The sequence below is a fragment of the Gymnogyps californianus genome, chromosome 1, assembly GCF_018139145.2.
Source record: "Gymnogyps californianus isolate 813 chromosome 1, ASM1813914v2, whole genome shotgun sequence".
NCBI classification, from domain to species: Eukaryota; Metazoa; Chordata; class Aves; order Accipitriformes; family Cathartidae; genus Gymnogyps; species Gymnogyps californianus.
In genome coordinates, this window is record NC_059471.1 from 142,692,206 (window position 1) to 142,716,871 (window position 24,666).

Here is a 24,666-nt window from a genome sequence, read left to right on the forward strand (position 1 = left end):
GGATTGGAGGAAAGACAGAAAATGGGTGAATAAACAGCCTGTCTTAAGTAAGTCGAGTTATTTGTGTAGAATATATGTTAGTTCCCTACATTCCAATATCCAATGCGCCATTTGTTAAGCAGTACTGCCGTCTCTAAAAGCCGGGACAGAAACTCCAGATTGAATAGATTTATAGCATTGCTGTAACTGAAATGATCATTCATCAGATGCTAATTCAATTCAGATATGCTTGTAAATACATCTGTAGGCATAGTCCTGAAATTTAAAAAAAACCTTGGTGATGCCTGATGCACAGCTTGAGAACCATCTGTGTCTTACTGATATTAAAAAAAAATGCAGAGAGCAGATTCAGGTAGTAAATGCACTCATCCTATTGGATTATGTTTGTAGTCACAAAGGTATTTGATGAAAAACAGCTGGTGTTAGCCTCTGTTAATCACTCTTTTGTCTAATTTTGATTGCCTCAGTGCGTGCAAGATAGTAACTTGATTTCATACAACAGAAAAATGAAGAAAGCATGAAGTTCTACTCTTCAATTGGAAAGAAATACAGCATTGTTCTCAGCAACAATTCTGGAAAAGTGAACTACATCCGGGTGCAAGCAACTACATCCAGACATCTCCAGAAACATTCAGTTCTTACTCATGGCCAACTTATTTGTGAATGCCTCTAATTTATTTTCTCCCAAAATACAGGATTGTAGGATGAATATGATGCCAGGCATACCAGTTACACAGTGCAACTGCTCCCTTCCATAGCTGGCTTCTTTTCAGAACTGCCGTTCCTTTGGACACAGAGTTTACCTTATTCTGCATGACTTTGCTCTTAACCTTTTCTTTCACCTGCATAGCAACTTCTTGGGCTGTTAGTTTCAGCACCAGTTTATTTCTCAATTTCCAGTGTCCATGGACAACTAAGATCACTGAAACAAACACACCTGCACAAGACTAAAATGGCTCAGATCACTGTGGCTGATGAAGCTGGCAAGCAAAACATTTTTCCTTTCAAAATCTTCTGACATTCAGTCTATTAGTTGAGAAGATGACTGTTCCCAAAGAAAGCAACATAATGTTGTTTCATTTACTAACCAGTGTTCAAGATATGAACATAATCAGGAAAAACGCTAAGTTCAATCAATGACTTGAAGAATAAGATTACCTGATGCAGCTTCTTGAGGCATGTGCTCATCACTGCCAGCACTTTCACAAATATTTGTCCTGGAAAGTAGTTCTTTGAACCCAGAACTTGCAGTTTTTTATTTCTCCTAGCAGCCTCACTTTTTAAATCAGAAGCAAGTCTGAACTATCACTGTGATCTTCCTGAAAAGATGTTTTGGTAAATCAGACAAACTGGGGTAAACATCCTGCTGCCTTAAACTGCTGCTCCATAAAGGAGTAAAGCCATGCTTTACTTAAATGATGACATTAAGACATCTACAAAATGAATCTCTGACAGATAGGGAGGTATGCATCATGAGCTTCAAGCTTATGATAGGCAGACAGACAGAAAGAAAATTATACCAGTGTTAATACTATGGAAGCTGAACTTTTTGATAAATAAGGTCAATTTCTGTAAGGTCTGTAATGGACTAGAAAAATCCATTCTTCTTTTGGGATCAGGAAGGATATGAAACAATAAATATTCCCCTGAAATATCCCTAAAGAGGCCTCAGTCATACCTGCCTCAACTGTACAGCTGAATTCCATTTAAACAGATTGGGGGGAAAAAAAAAATCCCACTCTTACAAAAAAAATTCCCCCAAATTGGGGAGATTGATTCAGTACCATAATCTCTTCTCCAAATTCCACAATTCTGTCTGTTGTAATGGATTCTTCTGTTTCCTAAGATTAAAACAGACAGACTTTGCTCTCTTGTGACCTGCTGAACTGTCACAGAAGAGGAGTAATGAGTTGGTTTGATCTGCATACAAAGCTCACAACATTTCCCTCTGTTGCTTAGGAAGATACTGCTCTTGAAACTGTTGCCTCTGTAGCAATATGAAAAGAAAGAGCATTGCTTGTGGTTCTTAAAAACACAAATACCAGAACTTTCAAGGGGTAGCTTTGAAGAAAACTTTCCCAGGAATGCATTCATTCTTTCATCCAGCAAATTTATTATTCATCTAGTTAATAAACTGGTTTCCTTAAGCTGATGACATGTACGCTCACATGGATGAGCATTTTCAGCAAAGGTCAGGTGCTCTCAATCAAGAACATCACATTGAGCTGACTGAAGCATCGAGAACAAGAGTCAAATTAAGCTCTTGAGTCATGCCTGGATATTAACCCTCAGAGATGAGAACTTCTGCCAACTTACTTCAGTCTTCAGAAAAATATAATAGAAAGTGACTCTCCTTCCCTCTATAGGTGGTACTGATGAGAGGACATTAACAATGGTATTACCAAAACGTAACACCCCATCTTTGCTGCTGAGGATATCAATCCTTTTTTTGTTGCCAGTGCTTTTCCTCCTCCTTGCTGGATAATCCCAGCAACCTGCCAACATGCTGTGGCATGGATTTTAATTATTTTTTTTTAAGCAGCCAGCTTTTCATCCCATCACAACTGAAGTATTCTTTTCTTCTTTTCATTGAAAATGAATGATTCCCTGTGCAATTTGACTCTTCTAGTAAAGGGGTGTGACTTCATCATTGGAAGGCGATTCCAAAATACCGGAAAAGGAGTAAGAAACATCTACCACTGTCACTCATCACACTCTTAAGCTCTTACCATGGTTTTTACTGTTTCAGAAAATTAAATACTGTCTTCTGGCGAAGAGACAGCTGAGAAGACAACTACATTGTGAAGAGATAATGTGTAATCCTGGACTTCAGCATGGATTTATGAAGGGGAAATCACACTTAACCAACCTGAAAGCCTTCTACAAGGAGGTGACTAGCTTGGTGGATGAGGATATAGCATTGGATGTTGTTTACTTCGACTTTAGTAAAGCTTTTCACACTGTCTCCCTTAACATCCTCACAGACAAGCTCATGAGTCAGACTACTACTGAAACAGCAGAAGCTGACTATGCTATGGCGTATCGATGTATGTATAGATTGGAGGACAAGAGGCTGGAGTGCCACCCTGCAGAAGGAGATCTGGGGGGTTTGGTTGATGGTAAGCGCAATGTGAGTCAACAATGTGCCCTGGTGGCCAAGAGGGATGGTATCCTGGGATGCATTAAGCACAGTATAGCTAACCAGTCAAAAGATGCCATTGTCCCACTAGACTCAGCACTGGTGTGGCCTCACCTCGAGCACTGTGTGCAGTTTTGGGCTCCACAATATAAGAAGGATATAAAAATATTAGAATGTGTCCAGAGGAGGGCAACAAAGATGGTGAAAGGACTAGAGGGCATGATTTATGAGCAACAGCCGAGGATACTAGGTTTGTTCAGCTTAGAGAAGAGGAGAATGAGAGGTGACCTCATTGCTGTCTACAGCTTCCTTACGAAGGAGAGCAGAGAGGGAGATGTTGATGTCTTCTCTCTGGTGTCTGGTGATAGGACGTGGGGAACAGCTTAAAGCTGTATCGGGGAAGATATTAGGAAAAAGATCTTCACTGAGAGGATGGTCAAGCACTGGAACATGCTCCCCAGTGAAGTGGTCGTGACCCCAAGCCTATCAGTGTTCAAGAAGTGTTTGGACAACACTCTTAGATATATGGTTTAACTTTTAGATTGACCCATGTAGAGTCACGAGTTGGACTTGATGATCCTCCTGGGTCCCTTCCAACTCAGGATATGCTATGGTACGAAACTATTCCTTATTCCTTTACCATTGTTGCCAAAACTGGTGTAATTCTTCCTGGAAGATTTAATGTTTACGATACACTTTATGATATACTCTTTCAGGTCCAGTTGCGAAAGTGCCAGAACTACATGGGACCCTGGAACACACTGCTCTGCAGACATAAAAAATTTCTTGGTATTCCTTTACCTGGAACTGGAAGTATAAGATCTAAAGTCTGAGGGACAGCTTCATTATCCAAAGCTAACACTTGGATAACTTGTTCTGTGCTGATGAGATGATAGTACCATTATCCTAAATCTGACCTTAACAAAAGTGGTTGGACCTTCTGATGAAGCCTTAATTCCTGAAAGAGCTGTGACTGAAAACAGACTTTTTCTGTGCACGTGCATCCCAAAGTCCTGGAATTAGGGGGGCTCAGAGACTTTTTAAAAAATATTCTTGGACAACAAATGCTGATACAGTGCAAACTGACACAGAGTAATAACCTCTCCCTCTATAAGCAAGTCAGGCACCACTGTGGGTACACAATGCCAAAAATACATAAGGATATCTTCACATTAAAATTATGTTTCTTCCTTTTGAATTCCATGGCTATGCTGTGTGCCTGCTAAAACTAGTTAGTTTTAAAAGGGTCAATCGTTAATTAACAATTTGATTCTTGTATGGATTCCCATTTGGAATGACGCAGTGAGGTTTTTTTTAATCTATGGCTGGGTACTGGGACGGAATTGTGCTATCACTTTAGTCTACATTCAGGATAATCAGGAAAGGGACAATACAGGCTATGAAAGCACTCCACTAGGGACTGTTTCAAGGAAAGTTTTCCTAGCAGAGCGACACTATCAGAAAAATATAAACACTACTCACAGACAACTGATTTTCCATTCCCAAATGGCTTATCTACCCATTTCAACATCATGTGAAGAAGCTGCATCACAGTAATACTTTTGAAGTCATAGTTAAATAATACTTTCATTAACAAAGGAAATTGCATGCCCAGAACAAAACTATTTATCAACACCAGTGATGTGTTCTGCCATGCATGAGACTAACATTAGGTTATCGTTGGTATCTCATAATGCCACTGCTCAACCTGAAAATACTTTATATATATATAACACAATAAAAGTCAGACTTGAACAGCCCCTACATGATCATGTATACCTCTTTTCTATCTTTACTTAAAAGCCTAATGTATGATGTTAAGCGTTTATTACCTTTGCAATTCTAGTATTTCATTTGCAATTTCGGTTCCTATACTTCCAGCACCAAGAACTGTTCCAGAGGACATTCCAGGTACACTTACTAAAGACTGTTTTACGGCATCTACAGTTAAAAAAATGAAATAAAACCTTAAGTTTGTAGCAGTTTCATTACACAGCAAGGAACAATCACCTCAAGGATTCATTTCAAAGCAGTTTTTGTTCTACAGCTCTTATTTTCAGAAATTAAATTCCTTAAAACACTAACTCACAGGGGAGGGTGTTCTAAGTCTCATATGAAACATAAAGATAAGTGAATAATATATTTGTGAAAATTGCTGATCTCCAGTAGCGAAATTAGCTTTAAACATTACCACCTCCAGTCTCTCTCACAGACAATGCAAAACACGAGGAAAAAAAATCCCTAGATTTTTCACAAACTGAAATCAGTTATTAAAAAGAACAATTTCAAAAGCAAAAATAAAAAACCTTATAGCAAGATAAAACAGAATGTAGAAATCAGAATCTATGCATAGCAGAAAAATATTAACAAAATACATATCAATATCAGTATCACCCTATATTCTATAGGTAAACTCAGTACAATTGCATTTCTTCAGAAAACCAAGCAAAATATGAAAAGTCTGTGACAGAAGCATAATATCCTATCAACAGTAGGAGCTGCTAGAAGGAAAAGATATACTGTAAACCCTTCTGATCACAGTTATGTGAATGATATGAATTAGGATGCTGTGAGTAACTAGAAATTGTCACCAGAATTAGCTTTAAAAAAAAAATTAATCCTTCCTTGCACAACAACCTAGAATAAAAAAAAAAATTCCTGGATTGAATAAATCTAAAATTGTAATGATTGATCAGGAGATGCACCTATGATAACTGTAAGAAGCGACACTTGCCTTCTGCAGGCTGGGAACCGTAGAGGACTTGTTCTTCAGCTGACTCATTATGACCTCTGAGATTTAAAAATAAATAAATAAATAAATAAACCCACCCCCCCAAAATCAGTAAGTTTTTCAAAGGCAAAACCCAGCATATTTAGGTTTGATTTCAATAATACTTTACACAGAGTAAAAACTAACATCCTCAAACTAGTAAAAAAAATAATGAGATATTCCTCACGTTTCAATGTTCAATCCCTTGTACTGTTTCTGAAGTACTGGGTGAAATATTAATTTCCATTTATTCTCCAAATAAAGAAGAAAGGCCAATATAGTTGTCCGTGTTCCATGACAAGAGAACACGGCTTCCATTTTTACTACTAGGAGGGAGACCAGTTAACCAGAAACAACTCCTACAAGGACAGGTCAGTGGCTACCTTCTGCCAGCAGCTGCTGCCTACCTTCCCTCCTCTAGACAGCTGCAGATGCCCAGATCTCCAGGGCAGGCAAAAGCGGCCTTTGGCTGTTGGGCAGCATAGACTGTCTTAACTGCTCTTCTCTGTCTTCTTGAGGAAAAAGGACATGGGCAAAATAAGTGGGTGATGTTGACGTAAGGCATGAACCAGCTACAGAATGGGTAAAAGGCCCCCTTGACAACTTGGTTTAATGGAAATAAAATCCTTCCGTCCCCCTCTCAAAAACCCTGTCACTGGCAAAGATCCTCAGTATCATTGGAAAAATCCCAATTATAGCTCCATTGCCAGGCACCGAGAATGAAAAAAAAGAATTAAACACAAAAAAGAAGAATTAAACACACACATTTACTGTCTCACAGGCTCCTCCCTTGCAACCAGTTTGGAGAGTATCTTTTTGTCCTGCCTTGCATTTCTACAATCTATCAATTATGCTTCTCCACATTCTGACAGATGGTAGGTACGGTAGTACTCAAAATTGGGTCAACTGACACATGCAGTCTTGTAAAGCTCATAAGGAAAAGCAGAACTAACTTCACATTTCCATTTATTCCTACCTACTTTTCTTAAAAGATCCTTTCTTTCTTTAATAATAAACTCTTTCACCTCAATTTTTCTACTGGGAATAGCACAGCTTTCAGAGTCAAATCCACAACTTAAGCCTGAAATAAAAATAACTGGTAAATGCAAAAAAAATGTTCTTCCAGGTTACTCAACCACTTTTTGTGCAGTGTTGATATTTTCTAGTCTTGTTCTGCTTCTTAAACAAGTTGCTTTCTGTTAATGCTAACTGTAATTAAGACAAAAAAATAACATGGGATTCATATGAATTACTTACAATACCACAGTGTTGTTTGATACAATGTACTCCAGTTCTTTGGTCCATGGATTCATGAAACTAAACCACTGACTCTTTAAAGTAATAAAAGTCCCATCTTTTGCTCTAAATTTGTAGGAATTTGTAAATACTTTTTCTTTATTCTGCAACACTAGATAAAAAAGGAAAGTTGTAATCACCATATTTATACTTAGAAAGATAAAGTTAAAAAAAAATAAATCTGTTTTATAGCATCATAAAAGCAAAATGTTTTTGATGGCCAGAGATACAAATTAAATGCCAGAACAACTGACAGGACCCCTACTAAAATCAAACTATAGTTTCAGCAATGTTATTAATATTAAATTAAAGCCAAAGTACTAAGTTTCTGCAAACCGCTAGTAGCGAGACTCCTGACTTTGTGAACTTTCATAATTGGTGTCTTTAATTATATGATTAGGCACATTTGCTCTTCAGGATTCCTTCCTCATTCTTATAAAGAATTGAAGCAGAGGGTTGAAAGAAGCATTAACATTATTCCCTTGCAATTAAAGCACTGCACCAAGATCCAAGATAACAGAAGTTTCTCCCTGCTTTTATTACAAGCTTTATGCGGGCATGTCTTAATGCACATGTAGAAAAGGACAATACTAAGATTGTTTAGTTTTATTAATTCTCAGCTTCTGATTTTTTGATGTGTAGTGTTTCCACACAGCAGTTACATGTAGTTGTAAGCATTCTGGGAGGACCAATTATTTTGTACCTTCTTTATGTTTTTCAGCTAGATGATTGTGATCATCTTGATGGCAGTACTCGTAACAAGAAGTTCCTAGAAGCTCTTGTGGCAGATACCCTAAAATTGCTGTTGCACTGTTAGAAATAAAAATATGAACTACAGCGGATTCAAATAATTGCAAAGCTTGTTTTCTTCAGTATCAGATAAAGCAGAAAATTAATATTTAAAGAAATAAATGCTTGTGTTCATGTTTGGGAAAAAGATACAGCATTAGTATAGCTCTAAAACAACAGGAAATATTATTCACTGCAAATTATCCATTTGCAATGAACGGCAATTCAAAGACAAAACAACAGTGTTTAAACATGCAAACCACATGTACACACAAAATACTTATGATCATTAGGTCTTCCCATTAGCCAATCAGGGCACTGGTCACACATAAGGAGTCATTAAAAACATTTAGTAGTCGAATTTTGCTCTGCCACTTGAAGGAATAGGTTTAAACTGACACTCTTAGATGAAAGACAAGATGACTGGAAGCAATAAAAAGCTTCCAGCGACAATAATGAAATTCAAAATGCAAAGTGGTAACTCAGTCTCTACAACAAATAAGAGTCTGTTTTAGAAAGTTCAGAAAACAGGAACTTAGCTTTCACTTCTAATGAAATAATTTGGTACCTCATTTAGATATAATGTATTTGTTCCAAACAGTAAGATTTTAAGAAGTAATAATTTTTGGTTAAGCTTTTATTACTTAAGTCATATGCATAGCTATGAAGCTCTAAGTTGAGATTTTTCTTTATGAATAAGTAAGTACATGAGTGCATTTTACGACATATTTTAATCTTGCTAGCTCACCTTTTCCTGTAGGACAATACACTTATTTTTATACATTATGTTTTATGTTTGACAAAAAAACCCAAAGCCCAAGTACTCATAGATTCAGAATGAACTGTTTCCTGTGTACAGCACCTAGAAATTCTATCCTGCTTGAGAAATTACAGTTCTGACAGAAAGTATTAGAAAATTTAACTAGTGGTGTCATTTTCATTTTGTCTTCATTAAAGAACAAAAAGCTTACCGCTGATCTACATAAACAAATTTTCCATCCATGGCAAATCGTGTAACAAATTCTGTTGCTTTGACTTTTATCTCTCCACTCTTTTGTGGAACAATATAAGGGTGTAACCTCCCAATTGCAACAAGACAGTTAAAGTTACTACTGTCCTTTTCTACATCATTTTCCTCTTCTACTCCCACCTCATTAGGAGGCCAGTTCTTCATATACCCAGTACAGTGAATGGTACAGTATTTTCTGTGATCTAATAAAAAGAAATTAAATAAGAAGCAGTTATGATTCAAAAAGTAAACTGAATTACTTTTTTTTATTCCGTTCACCATGAGACCAGCAACTACATTTTATGCTTACCTACAACAACTGTACAAGGCTAAAGATAATTTTACAGAGTATTTTTTAATTAATTTTGTACTACTTAGTTTTGGCTTACCTGGAGAGAGTGCTTCTAACCCTATGTAAGATTTAGGAAGATAAGTTATAGGTGTTGGCAGGTCAAACACAGTCTCACAGGAAAAAAAGTAAACCAAGATTCTGGTAACCCACAGATCACTTTGTCTTTATATGGTTTCATATGTATTATAAATTAAAATAAACTGGAGAGGCACTCTGTAGCTTCCAAATTAATTTACCTTTTGTGAACATGATCTTAACATATGCTTACTGCAATTGCCGAAAGAACAGTCGAGAGAACAACCCAAAACAACCCAGCTTATTTTCTATTTATCTTACACTTCTGAATTCCTCAATTTTCTGGGAATGCAAGTATTTTAAAAGTCTTAAATTACAGCATACATTGTCATTCATTCCTATGGCTGGTAGACTCTGCTGCCTATATAACATACAAACACCCTCAGATGCATCAAGGCATAGAGATGACATTAGGCGTCCTACAGTAACTACCTTTCAAAAAATTGCTGAAGTGTTCTTGATATCTGTATTCTGAACAAATTATGCTTTACATAGATTTGATTTCCTGTCAACCAGGGAAAAACATATATCAACTCTGTAAAATGAAAAATTGAGTCATCCTACTGTGACTTTGTCACAGTTTCTCAGATTGTCAAGGTGCCTTCCCTCAATACTGCTTTCCTGAGAAACATTTATACAAGTTAAATTCTTATCTCACCAAGTTAGTTGGCACATCAAGGGAGACTGAAGTCTATTTACTTATAGTGACAGACCTACTTTAAAATTTACTATTGTATGGTATATCTCAACAATAACAGGTTACACTGAAAAACAAAAGTAGGAGGATTTTTTCAGGGTCAAACAATTTCAGCACACTTTTGCAAAAATCGATACTAAGGTATTAAACAAAAGCTGGAAATTACATTTTAAAAAGATTCATTCACTGAAAACTTGACAAGAGTATACTGCTGTACAGGCATACCAAAATATGAACTAAATTAAAATTATTGGAAAAATGAATAGTATTACACTGATAAATTAACTTTACTATTAAAAGGAAAAAAAAGGAAAATTCATACTTTTACGTACACATAATACAAAAAGTAAATCAGAAAAAAAGTCGGTTTACTTGCTTTTTTTCCTTCAAAACAGTAGATTTTGCAGGCCTTATTCACACAGTTATCTTCAAGACATATGTTATTTAGTTTCATTCTTCTGATCTGCTCCAGTGCTTTCAAAAATTTCCCTGAGACTTCTAAAATTTGACTACAACAGACCATGCACTCCTAAACAGCCACTGCAACTCAGGTTCCTCCCTCCCTCCCTCTTTTCCAGGAATGAATAGGGAGGAGAAAGAGTACAATTAGACTGTTTTTCCAAACGTGTCTCCAGTGCATATTTACACTTCTCTACCGCTACTTCATGAAGTCAGTGATAACTACAAGGGTCACACTACTGACTCGGAACTTAAATATACTAAGTTTCAAGACAGAAAGCCCCTACTTCATTTACACTGTTTGAATACCTTTCTTCTTTGGGTTGGGCAAGCACTCCTTTTCTTCTTTGACTGTGGTCCTACTGCATTTTATCCGACAGAAGAAGGAACGCCGAGCACCAGAATTCAGTCGAGCTGGTCCAGCTTGAAAATCTGTGCGTACTTGCAAGCCAGCTTACAAAAATTTAGTAAAGTAGTTAAAAAACTAAAATCCAACAATAAAACTTCAGAATACAAGGCCTTTTCTTCATTTTAGCTTCCAGTACATTCTCCTTACTGTTTAGTTGCCTAAATTTTGTCCTTACAATTAAAAATGAAAAAAGTCTAGTAACTTAAATAGGGCAAAGAAAATGTGACTGTCACAGATTCCAAAATTAAAAAGAACTACCAAACTATTTTTAAACTCTTCTTGATATTTTGAATGGTATTTTAATAAATATGCTTTATAAACTTTCAAATTCTATTTGGTACAAGGAAGAACTGCAAAGATGCTTATAAAAGCCAGCTATAAAATAGTCATTAGCTGTACAGTACACAACGCTTTCCATATTAGAAATAACTGTAAACAAAATAAGATTTGGTTAAATTAGGATTGACACTTAGCATTTTCAGAGAAGACAGTGATTCTTGATATTGAAGTATTTTATCCCGTGTTCGACTACATCAGGTCTTTTGTATTGACAAGACCTATCAAATACAAGAAAAAAAAGTAGTATGCCTGGTAGGAAGAACGTCAGACCACATCTTGGTAAATGTTTAACAATGCAAATTTCAGTAATTCTTATTATCTAAAATAATTTTTCTGGGCTAGCTTTTAAACTCTAAGTGCACTCTAAGCAGCAGATAAGCATTCAAATATGTTTGGTTCATAGAAATTATACCTCAAGTTTGTACATCTATGCACATATGAACACATGAATATGTCCTGCATAACTAGATTTATTAACATCTCTTTAAAGAAATCTGAGCACATTCAAATATGACTTACTTTTCCCATCTACGAGCTTCTCCCTAGGAGAGACATCCGAAGACGAAAGTTGCTCCTTAACTTTCGCAACATCTTTTGGATGCAAGTAATCAAACAAACTTTGTCCAATTAAACTGGCCTATTTAAAAAGAAGAAAAACAAACACCAAAACCCAAAAGAAGTAAGAACCACATTGTTTTAGAACAGGACCCCACACATATTACTTATCTCAGAAAAACAACTTTCTACACCATTTAAAAAAAAGTCAAATACCACAGTTACTCTAAACATCAATATTCTGATCCACATTTAATTTGCCATTGTTTAATATTATTTTTATAAAAACAGGGTAGTAAAAACATAATTTGTTACTTCCCCTTTGAAAAATAGCAGATCTAGTTGGATATTAAAAAACAGTACTGTAAAACCAAATGTTTTACTTATGTACATAATATGATTCCTGATCCTAGCCAAAGAAGTTTACGCACAGAGTAACTCCACTCACAGATTACTGAGGCGGGTGGGGGGAAGGTAAGGAAATAAGAAAAAATATTCATGCTACCTAATGACTCTGAGCTCTAATTTGGTTGGACAAAATGGCACCACTGAGCCAGGACCTGCCTGGAAGCAGGAGTCAGCTCACTTCAGCACTCCTTAGTAGGGGATATTTACAGGAATCTCTCTAGCTGGGATCCATTCAACTTGCTGACTCCACTGATCCAAAGTAACTGGTCTGCTGCACTACTGTAGGCAGCACTACTTTCCTTTGAAACAGCAAGGAATTCTCACAGAAGTGGGCTAGTTTTGGTTTTTTCATTGCTTACCTTCACCACAGCAGTTCAAATCAATGGGTAGAAAGGAGCTGTGTTGACAAGCAGTATTCTAGATTCAAATTGCAACTCATTTTGGACCCATGCCACTTGCTATGTGATCACTGCATACATAAAGGGGAGCACTTTTCCAATAAGCCAGAAATGGGTTTAATGAAAAGCTTCTAAGAAAGCAGGGTAAACATACAGCCTCTTTCATTTGCCCAGTCCCCATCTAACCCTAACGTAAAGGGAAAATGCTGAGTGCCACTGAGAAAGGCTAATAGCAGCCTTGTCAAAATATATAGGTGTAACAAACAGATTAGGCTGCAGGATGGGATTCATAACCCAGAATGATTCCTAAATAAGTTAATAAATTCATGGGTTAAGTCAGTCATGTTCTCTGAACCTCTTTGGCTGGTACAGCGAAGATCTTATGGGTCTGGAAGTAGGTATGTCTAATGTGAGAGACTCCAAAAGGTACTTTTTAGTCCTTGAGTAAACTCAGTGTAGAAGTCTTTTTTTTTTTTTTTTTTTTTTTTTTTAAATCTGCTTTATGCTTGTTCCCATAAGATGATTCATTTCACTTTAATTTAAAAAGATATAGTTTGGGGGCTTTTTAAAAAAATAAAAATAAAAAACCTATGAAACAGAGTCCAGATTGGTTACCCTTCCGTTTATGAAGAAAATGAACATAGCACAAATGGTTTCAAAGTTATAGAAGTAGACAGATGGAAGCACTAACTGTTTTAGCCTCTGTTTTTGGAACAGTAGTCATAGATACATGAACAAGTTATCATGCCTTGATTATTTGTGGTAATTGTCCATGATGCCAAATGTCAACTAATGGAAGGTACTTATATTTTTCCTATTTCTCTTATTCTGCAGGCTAAGCTAACTCACACTATCTTAGTTTCCTTCAAGTTAAGAGTATATACACAGATAGTTATTGTGGATGAGGTGTTATGTAGTGCATCTGAGCATAAAGGCATTACCAAGGAAAGCTTTAATTAACTTCCACTGCTGAACTACCAGTTTTCCTTGGCATAAAAAAAAACCCCAAAACCACTTCACCATTTAAAAGAAAGTCTCTTGGAGACAGAAATTAGGACATCTTCAAACTATCTCTTCCTCTCAGACTAGCAGTTTTCTTAAGGATGATCAACTGAAATCTGGTGCTATTACTCAGGTCAGGAACACTGACTGTACTTGCAAATATTTTGTTCCAGGATATTCAGCCTCACTCTGAAGGAGGTTAAATCAAAGAAATTCCAAGAAATTATACACAAGGACTGTTTTTTAGTAATATACAATAAAATGTAAAAGTTTAAAAATTTCTAAGAAAATGCAAGGTAAAAGCAAACCAAGAAACTCAATTATAACCACCTGATCATAATTAAGTATTTTGCAAACTGATTCTGAGACAAACAGAATTTTTCCTCTGTTGCATCCAACCACAAATAGGAATCCATCTGCAGCCTGAAAATACAAAGATACTGTCTTTAAAAACATACAATGAATATTGATGACTACAAGGAAGCACACTTTTAAACCTGATTTTTTTAATTAAATGAGTTATAAATCACACCAAAAAGCAATTAAGATTGCAAAGATCAAATCAGACCTTTGACTACAGACAGCTAAAGTTTCTTAAACACAGCTTTGGGAAAAGATGCGGCCAGCTGCAAAACAGCTTAACTTGGGATTCACCTCACAGATCTTGGCAAAGTCTGTTATTGCAGCAAAGGAAAAAGAAAATAGTTGCAAATGAGAAAGGGTAAAGGGGTGTGGGTCTACAACGAAGTGCAAAAACAAGAACAATTTTCTTTCAGGTGTTATTTCTACATCTTTTTCAAAGTACATCTTTAAAAATTTAAATGAAGGAGAGCAAACAACTGCAAGTATTTTTATGCATAATTAAAAGCATTCTCTATACTTGCATGCAGACTTCAATATCAACATAAAAAAATTTATGTATTAAATATGCAGATTGTATACAGATTTATTAATCCTTCAAGGGCTGCTGTTTGCCATGCTCACAAATCATCTTCTGTACCCCTTTATGAAAAAGCCCGTATAGCATACAGAGTTTATAAGCCAGTACTTATCAAGTACATCAAAGCACTTGCTTGAAGAAAAAGATGAGAAAAAAAGCACTCTCCAACTAAAAACTCAAGTTAATGGCAAGCTTTAATAAGGACATCATTTAACTGAGAGTTCCCTTCCACTTACCCTAAGGATTAACTGTTGGAGCTCGTCATCCTTTAAAAATGAAGGTTTATACCGGACTTCTGTATAGGAGCTAGTGGAACCTGCAAAATAGGTTATTTGTAGACATAATGTCAAAAGTTAAATTTTAAGTTTACTTTTAACAGTTATACTTGTTTTGTATTTTATAATTTTTTTCAACCACAACAGCTGAATAAAAAAAATATTTAAAAATTCTAAAAATATTAAAAATAAAAAAAATCTCATAAACATATGCTGGTAATGAGTATGGGCACACAACCAGTTTTTTCTTGCCCTTTCCTTAGCATAAAACAAGGGAACTTCTGTTCAGATATCTTTAATGTACTGCTAGAGAAATGGTATTATGAGAACTGAATTTTCCAGAAACATTTTGTAGGCCTATTTCAGAATCCTTAACATTTGCTGAATCTGAATAATTCCAATGTTATCAATTGTCTTTTGGCATGAATAATGCTTCATTAGTACTATATCTCCAACAATCAAAAAAACACTCTATTGTAGTTAAATTGAATGTCTCACTAAATGTAGCGAGACTGACTCACTACATTTACTGTTCCAGCACCTGTGGCAAGTACTCTAAAATAATTTTTAGCCATTACAAACATTTCCACAACTTTTTCTAGACATTTTTTGAGGTAAATAGCAGTTGAACTTTCCAGCAAATTTCAGCTTTCACTATAATTCCACATAGTATCTTGTATTTTCTTAAAGCGTTCGTTTTGAAGATAGATATAATAACTGTGGCTGGATGGAGTCCAGTTTTCGTATCCTACTGTTAAAATACAAATGTTTGAGCTGAAGGTTTCTTGTAGATGCTTGTTTAAACTGCAAGTGCAATTACTGCCCTGCTAGTTTGTCACATTATTTCTCTACGCAAAATTCTCAGCCTGCTTGGGCCAACAGGCCTCCAGAAAACCCTTCTAAACTAAATTATTCTATGATTCTATTACTGTCAAGTTAGTAGCATAATTCGTTTCCTACGCTCCTTTGACTTAAGGCTAACGGGGTTCGTATTAGATAGGTTTATTCATAATCAATTTTTTTTGTAATGCAGACAGTCTTTGATCTTTGCTTACAGTTGATCAAATTATTATTCTGAAACAGTGCTGCCAAAAAACCTGAAATCTTGTGTGCTGCTGGTAGACCATGCAATATGCAACTTGTATTTGGATATAATTCTTTTAGAGGAGGAAAAAATTCCCAAAACCTAGCAATAGCAAAAGGAAAGGAAAGAATATATCCTGGTTTGATCCCAACACTAAACCATTCACTGAAATCCATGATTACTTTAACTTTGCTAGCTGACTGAGGATATAAACTTTTGATAACTCTTTTTCTTGGTACTCTCTAACATTTCATGGTGTTTAAGACTTTAATGTAACCAAAGTCATCAACCATTCTGTTAAAGTATGTTTTGTCTTGCAACATTCCTTTTGACTACTGTTCTTGCAGGCAAAAAAATTAGTCTGAAAGATGATTATGTCCAAACATAATTTTTTCTTTAGTTTTATGCAACTGGTTTTGGTTTTATGAAGTTACAGTGTAAAAGACTTAGACTATCACTGAAATGAGTTCTCTGTGCTCCCTACCAGTGCAACTACTTACATTAGTTTCTTTAGGTAAGCATTAGCATAGCTTCCCACTGTTGAGGAGACTTTTTTCCTAATCTCACATCGGACAAACAACTCATCGGAAGTATTTTATATTTTATAAATCACTTGGCCTTCAACATAAAGCCTTCCCAAAATTTAGGATTTTTTTTACCTTTGTTTTTGGTTTTGGGGTTTTTTTAATGGTCTTTTCCCACGATGTTGTAAATTTTGAAGTCAACAGATAAACATGAAATGCCAATACAGAGACAAAGCATGGATGCAATCACAAACGTGGTAATAACAAACAGGAGTATGAAGACCATTTGCTTCTCTATTAGCAGTATAGCTGTTGGCATCGGTACAGCACCACAGGTATTACTGTTACAGAAAGTATGATGGAAAGTGAAGAGATCACAGAACACACATTTAATTTGGGGGTTGGAAAATAATGAAAGACAGACCTGCTTGATCGTTGTAATTTTTAAAAAGAATCAAGGAGTGACTCGATTGCAAGGCATACCCTTAGCAGACAGAAAATACCAGACACTGAAGGGTGACTTTTTTTCTGCTATACTAAGCAAAAAGAAGAAATTAAGTTCTGGAAGCTACAAACACGTAAATTTAAATGAAGTACAGACTCGGAACTGAATTCAGCAAGGAAACGTAAAATAAATGACCTTCGATTTATTTAACATCAAAGAATATACACAGTGTAACTCCTAATAGAACAAGGACTTTCAGGATTAGTTTCCTAAAACCCACCTTTTAAAGATTTTAAGTGTTGCACAGCCATCCGTAACACTGTAAGCTTGTCTAGCTTTCGTGCCATGGGATTGCACTGAGGTATCATAGCAGACAATTCCTCTATCAAATTATTCATTTTGTCTCTTCTTCGTTTCTCTGTTTGACTGTGAGCCTCTCTAAGAAGAAAAATTATTTTAAGGAAGATGTAGAACACATGATTTTCCCCATAATATTCATCAATTCAATTTTGGGAATGGAACATATCACAAGAAGTACTACTGCACTGAAACAATTTTTCTTACACTACTTGTATTTGACAATTGAATTGGATTCACTTGAACAAAGCAGAAATGGTCACAATAGTGATGTGAAATATTGAGGGGAAAAAATATCTCAAGCAACAACTTGATTATACGTGGCAGGAACAAGAGGCTACGAAGACTTATAAAAGTTAAATTCTTCTTGTGATCCTTGACATCCAAGTGAATACCTTGACACCTTACTGTATACCAGGGAACTTTCAACGTCATTAGTAATCACTGGAAGACATTTCTGCTCCCTGGCCCTATCTCTACCTGGCCTGTGTAACTAGGATGGGGTATTCATTCTGCTACCTTTTTTTTTTTTTTTTTTTTTTTAAAGAAAGAATGCTCTCAGCACTTGCTAAAGCATCTCTGAACTCTGTTTTATGCAAACTCACAACAATCTGAGATGAGCAATGTCTTCTTATGTCATTACCTTAAAAATTACTCAGATTGAAGACACACATAAACACAAGCATTTATTCATAGCACAGCAGAAGCAACAGACAATACATTTATATGTGCTTACAAGAGACGTGGAAACTGAAAGAAAAAGCTATGCCTCATGTAATTTCACCAGAGGTATTTCAGAAAGCTTTCCCCTTCATTCACCTGATAAGGTGGTAGAAAGGGTTTCAGCCTCTGTGCATACCTTGTGTCTCAGGTTTCATCTCTTGGTAAGCCTCTGTGCAAGAACTCAACCACAGAAATAGAGCTTCTCTTCTTGGAGAGTTTTCATCAGAAAATCCGTTCTAAGGCACATGACAGTGCACATCACAAATATATTTATATGTCAGGTCACCTTTCCTTTAATTCTTTCTAGTGGAGTATGTTAGCTTTTCTAGCTGATCTCCTCCCCTCTAACATCCTCTAGCAGATCAAGAAAAGTTTAATTCTATTCCCTCCTTACTCAGAGGACAAGCGAGCCACTCAACTAAAATGAAGATTATTTTCCTTTCTGACTGAGACCAGACACAGTGGTAGCTAACCAAACTGAGGGACAAGTTTTGGTTAACTGATCTCCAAAACTCTTCCTGTTAGGTATACTGTAACAGAAGGTATTAAAGGTAATAAAGTTAACTACACCTGGCCTGTTGAGAAAGAACAAAGTACAGTTTGAGAGACCTAATCTTCTATTATTTTTCTCAAAAATAAATCCCTTCTCCACACAAATAATTCTGGGTCATGCATCCAAACAATTAGCTTTTCTCTCTCTAAAGCCTTTTTTAAAAGTTAATTTTATCAGTTATTCTCAGCTCTACAGGTTCACCCGACTTTTCCTTCGTGTCAGGTAGGAACAATAAAGTAATATATTGTGTACGCTCCTTGAACTGCGAACCTCAGGAAGACACATACAAACATTCGGGGAAAGAACAATCTTTCACATCTCTAAGAGTCAATAAGAAGTTATAGAAACCTGAACAGGCGGATGCAGAAATTCAGGTGATGACTGGATGATTCAAAAAGCCTTCTGTTACATTCCCCAGTTACAGAGGGGAAGGGAGAAAAGCAAGTTCCCCAATAAGCTTGAGAAAAGAAACACTGGAAGGAGATAACTGTTAAGCAAACCTTCAGAGAGTCTTCTAATTACTTTTTTCCCTCCAACTAATAAACTAAAACTTAAGGAAAAAAATTAACAATACAACATGAAAGTTATTAAAGCAATGTACAAAACAGAATCTTGTATAGCAATCTGGGATACTCGGCAAAGAAAAATTAATTTTGGAGTTAAAAAAACTGTAAATATATTTTGGAACACTTTCATTTCTTCCATTTTATTTAAATTACAGGAACACTTCATAATCATTAGTTAGCATACTGTATAAATAATGCTCTTGACAGCAGAGTGGATTATGTATTTCTGCTGTGACGTCTCCGCTCACATGACAAATGAAAGACACTTATTTTTAAAACAACTTCATAAAACAGCTCTAGTTTTACTAAGTGGCTTGTCTAAATTTTAAAATATTTGTCTGGATGAATCATGACTGCATTCAGTCACACAGCGTTTCAAATCTTACAAGTGCTTTATGTGAATTTCAATTTGGATTCAGGTAAGATGTGAATTCAAAGTGCAATGGCAAACCTGGAATAATTCCCTATATAAAAGCTTGTTCCAGAACAAGAACTCTTTGTCATGCTTTAGCTCAATCCATTTTCATGTGGGACAAATTTTAAATACCTCCAAGTGTAGACAAATCCAGAAAAAACAATTCCCAAGTTCATATAGACTGAGGATCAGCTCCTCCCTTTATACACAACTTGAGTGTACTGCATTTAATTCTCACCTTGAAAATTTTAACCTCAGGTTTTTGCTAAACTGAGATACTTTGCAATACAACTTTCATTAAAATTAGTAGAAAATAAAATCCTCAAGGAGGCTCTAAAAATTACTATAAATTTAGGGGGGAAAAGGAAAAGTTTACTGTTAAATATTTGACAGTTTTAATGAATGTTACCCACAAACTCATATTTTACTATTGTGAATCCTAGTACTTACTAGCAAAATGTACTTTTATTGTAAATTAGTACCTGAAATCTTTTATTTTAACATGTTCTTCATCTTCACTCCTAGAGAAAACAAGATATAGAGTTTTACATTGCATATTCAATACCAGGCACTTCTTTCCTCCCATGAATTCAAGAAGATACAGAAAATGCTACAAATTTACTATGGCTCTAACAAAAGCAAACCCACAAAAATTCCTAAAACAAAAATGATCTAGCAAGTGATGCATAATAGAAATAGACCAAAGCATAACTTCCAATATTCACAGTTACGTGGACATATTACGGGGATATTTCATAATTATGGGGCTATTTTTATCCCGGAGAAAACAACGTTAATGGAACATTCAAATAACTTAAGTCCATGCTTGGTTTTACTTTTTTATTTAAAATTTTACAAGAGAGATCATCTCTTCATGTTTTTATTTCCAAAATCTTATTGCCAAATGATGAAAAAAGCAACCCTAGCTTAGACCGGGCCTAAAGTACACTTTAATTACTCATGGTTAGAAAAAGTAAAAATTAAGTATCTTCCCATACCATACAACGACTGGAAAGTCTATGTAATAAAATTGTAAATGAAAGACAATCATAGTGCCTATATCATGATAAATACTTGGCAGCAGGAACATATAAAGGATGATTCAAACAAGGGCAATGATCTTTTTCCTTCCCTAAGATCACTGTATTCTTCACCACCATCCATTAACAATTTCAGAACATGGCCTAATAGTTATCTTGCCAATTCAGTATGAGTGATTCGGTTCTTGCAGAGAGGTAGTTCCCATACAAATACTGGCTACTTTTTTCTTTAATAGAAAAACGGATACAAATATCCTTCTACAGCAGTTCTTCAGCTTTTTTTAATTCAGCAGTGGAAACATCTCATGCAGTACTCTAAACTCCATCTCAGAGGAGAGACCTGCTAGCCTATGACCATTTTAGAAGAGGCATATGTCGTACCAGAAGGATTGTAAGGATACAGGCCAATCAGTCAGCAGCTATTTCCTATGAGGAAACGGAAGTAGAAGGACAGAGGGAGATTACAGCTTTAGGAAAGACCCCAAAAGCTGCTTCCACCTGTAACTAAGCACTGACCCTGGCGAGGATCCAGCAGCCAGAGCCAAAGTAACACACAACTCAGAGATCCAGCTCTTCAACCTGGGATTTCACTGGAACCCAGGAATCTTCTAGACAGTCTGATAAACCCAAACACAGGAGTAGGTTGGGCTCACAAGACCCTAGGACTTTTCTTCAGTGAAACTGTTTCAGATTTAGATGAGTTAGCAATAACTAATATTTTTCTTTCATTTTAAAAGAAACTTTTACCAGAAGCACATATACTTTGTGAATATACTATGAACTCTAACAGAAGTTACATTGTCTGATCGTAAGAGAAGAGGAGGTAAGGGGGAGCCAGACCAACTGCAATGCAGCATGTGGCCCATTAACTAAGTCTCCCTCTCCCTCAGGAGCTCCACTTGGGGAAGAAACTAGAACAAATTTGCTGCTCAAGCAATCAGTCACAGCCTTCAATGGATTTATATAGCCTCTGTCCCAACAGCTGTGTTGTTACTGATATAAACAGCTAGATTAAAACTACCTTGACTACGTGAACATAAGGTGAAATTCTACCTCATGGCTACAATGTAGGTATACTTAATTGGTACTAGAAAAAACAGAATCTGTATTAATCAGGAAAAACAAAGAATACCACCTTTTCCTCTATTTTCTCAACTGATTTATTAAACATATTCTCCCATTTCTTCTAAAATGGAAGCAGACGTTTTAAAGACAGAAGAGGAGTATTTTTATTCACACTTTTCCATAATGAGCACCAAGGAAAAAATCCACAAAGAAACAATTTATCCCCAAAGAAAGATTTTTATACTACCCAATAAGCCATGTACCAAACACTGACTACCCTGCAGAAAGGGATCTGGGGGTGCTGGTTGACAGCAAGCTCAATATGAGTCAGCAGTGTGCCCTGGCAGCCAAGAGGGCAAACCGCATGCTGGGGTGCATCAAACACAGCATAACCAGCTGGTCAAAAGAGGTGATTATCCCACTCTACTCAGCGTTGGTGCGGCCTCACCTTGAGTACTGTGTGCAGTTCTGGGCCCCACAATTTAAGAAGGATGTTAGGGTCCCTGAAAGCATCCAGAGGAGGGCAACAAAGCTGGTGAAAGGACTGGAAGGCTTGTCCTACAAGGAGCGGCTAAGGACTCTGGGCTTGTCTAGTTTGGAGGAAAGGAGGCTGAGAGGCGACCTCATTGCTCTCTACAGCTTCCTGAGGAGGGGAAGTGGAGAGGGAGGTGCTGAGCTCTTCTCCCTGGTATCCAGTGATAGGACGCATGGGAATGGTTCAAAGCTGCGCTGGGGAGGTTTAGACTGGACATTAGGAAGCATTTCTTTACTGAGAGGGCGGTCAAACACTGGAACAGGCTTCCTAGAGAGGTGCTTGATGTCCCAAGCCTGTCAGTGTTTAAGAGGCATTTGGACAATGCCCTTAACAACATGCTTTAACTCTTGGTCAGCCCTGAAGCAGTCAGGCAGTTGGACTAGATGATCATTGTAGGTCCCTGTCCTGGTTTCGGCTGGGATAGAGTTAATTTTCTTCCTAGTAGCTGGTATAGTGCTGTGTTTTGGATTTAGTGTGAGAATACTGTTGATAACACTTTGATGTTTTAGTTGTTGCTAAGTAGTGCTTATCTTAAGTCAAGGACTTTTCAGTTTTCCATGCTCTGCCAGCAAGCAGGTGTACAAGAAGCTGGGAGGAAGCATGGCTAGGACAGCTGACCCGAACCAGCCGAAGGGGTATTCCATACCATAGAACGTCATGCCCAGTATATAAACAGGGGAGAGTTGGCTGAGAGGGGTGGATTGCTGCTCAGGCATCGGTCAGCGGGTGGTGAGCAACTGCCTTGTGCATCACTTGTCTTTTCTTGGGTGTTATTTCTTTTTTTTGTTATATTCCTTTTCATTACAATTATTATTATAATATTATTATTATTATTCTTAGTTAGTAGTGTATTTTATTTTACTTTAGTTATTAAACTGTTCTTATCTCAACCCACGAGTTCTGCTTTTTTTTTCCTCCTCCTCCCCACTCCACTGGCAGGGGGAAGCAGCTGCGTGGTGCTTAGTTGCTGGCTGGGGTTAAACCAAGACAGTCCCTTCCAACTGAAATAGTCTATTTTATAAAAAAGAATACTGCACAGACAAATATATTTTCTAAGTAAGGTATCCAGGTGCAGAAAAAGAAGTCACAACAAAGTAATCATGTAATTAATAACTATCCCATAACATATATATGGTTTACTTATAAACAAAGGGTTTGTTTACGCTGCACAGCCAATCTTAACTCTGGTTTGTCACCTTGTTATAGCATTATTTTAACATAGTTGGGGTAGTTCTATTTTAAAAAGCACTTGACAAGGCTAAAACAAACAAAAAATGCTTACATGCACCAGTCCTAGAAGAGTATGAGACCTTTCCTTCACCTCCCTAGTCTTCTTATTTAACTGTTACCTTTCATCCGTTCCCATTCTTACCTTAACTTCAATACTAACAAGTCTGGTAAAGTTAGAAGCAAGTCAGAGTGTCTTCTTAGAAAGAAGTATCAGAAAACCTTCGCATTGGATGGACCTATCCATCCTGTTAATTAGCTATATGTTTATCACCTTGCACTGTGAAGACCTGTCCTTAGACAAAGCATTCCTTAAGGCAAACCACACAACTCATCTAGCCAAACATGAAAATGTGACATGTTTATAGCACTGAAAACAGAAATGGATTCATTTATGAAAAGTACCTTTTCTGAGGATCACCATCAACTTCAACTATATCCCTGCAGAAACAGGTAATAAAGTAAGCAAAATGTAGTTTGAAGCACAAAAAAGATGACTTGATATACTCAATGAAAAAAAGTCACAGAAAAATTTTAGTGGAAACCCCACTCGATTAGTTATTTTCAGCAAGAGCATTAGTTTTTAGAAACTAATTACTAGTTCTTATAAAACAATACTTTTTCGATTAGTATTTCAGCTTGGACATGAATTTTTATGACAGAAGTGTCACAAAATCAGAGAGAGATCCAGACTTCAGGGAAACACTACTGATGAACCAGCACTTTTACTGAAGAGGTAAAAATCAACAAGTGCTACTGAAAAAGAATGGAGACTTTTTTTTCAGAAACTAATGTATTTCTGGAGTTTTCAGTGATCTACAAGATACACTTGAATCTCCAAGCTGACAATTATATCAAAATCCGCAGTATGGCTACATTCTGTAGATCAATGGACTATATGGAAGAAGCAGTGATTAAAGAGAATTGCTTTAATAATCACAAATACATGTAGATTTCCTGCCTCCCCCCCTTTTTTAAACGTGGATTTTCCGCACTAGTTTGGAGATACTTGTAATGCAGTAGATCTGCAGGCTGACTTGTGTCCCTTACTTTCGGCTGATTAATATAGCTTTGAATAGATCACTTTTAAAAAAATATTTTTCTATGTAAATGATTATTTGGTTAACTGGCATCTGTTTGGCAGTTATAAAACAGGAGAACACAGTCGACAGTACCATCTCAGTAGTCAAGTATGACCCACTTAAAAAGACTGAGTACTA

The 24,666-nt window shown here is 36.4% G+C and overlaps 1 protein-coding gene across 6 annotated transcripts in view; it reads right to left on the reverse strand.

Annotated features, from left to right (window-relative positions):
• BMAL2 (basic helix-loop-helix ARNT like 2) overlaps positions 1-24,666 on the reverse strand; it is a 56,547-nt gene that overhangs the window by 22,611 nt on the left and 9,270 nt on the right. For 5 of the 6 annotated variants that reach the window (XM_050915636.1, XM_050915634.1, XM_050915633.1 and 2 more), the window contains exons 3-14: positions 23,852-23,887; positions 20,062-20,100; positions 17,246-17,403; positions 14,874-14,953; positions 14,028-14,120; positions 11,854-11,971; positions 10,896-11,039; positions 8,966-9,206; positions 7,909-8,015; positions 7,167-7,317; positions 5,874-5,929; positions 4,972-5,080 (exon numbers count right to left, since the gene is read on the reverse strand). In XM_050915636.1, the coding sequence (XP_050771593.1) occupies positions 4,972-5,080; positions 5,874-5,929; positions 7,167-7,317; positions 7,909-8,015; positions 8,966-9,206; positions 10,896-11,039; positions 11,854-11,971; positions 14,028-14,120; positions 14,874-14,953; positions 17,246-17,403; positions 20,062-20,100; positions 23,852-23,887 (1,332 nt within the window). The remainder of the gene's footprint in view (positions 1-4,971; positions 5,081-5,873; positions 5,930-7,166; positions 7,318-7,908; positions 8,016-8,965; positions 9,207-10,895; positions 11,040-11,853; positions 11,972-14,027; positions 14,121-14,873; positions 14,954-17,245; positions 17,404-20,061; positions 20,101-23,851; positions 23,888-24,666) is intronic. The other variant, XM_050915637.1, reaches the window with a different exon arrangement.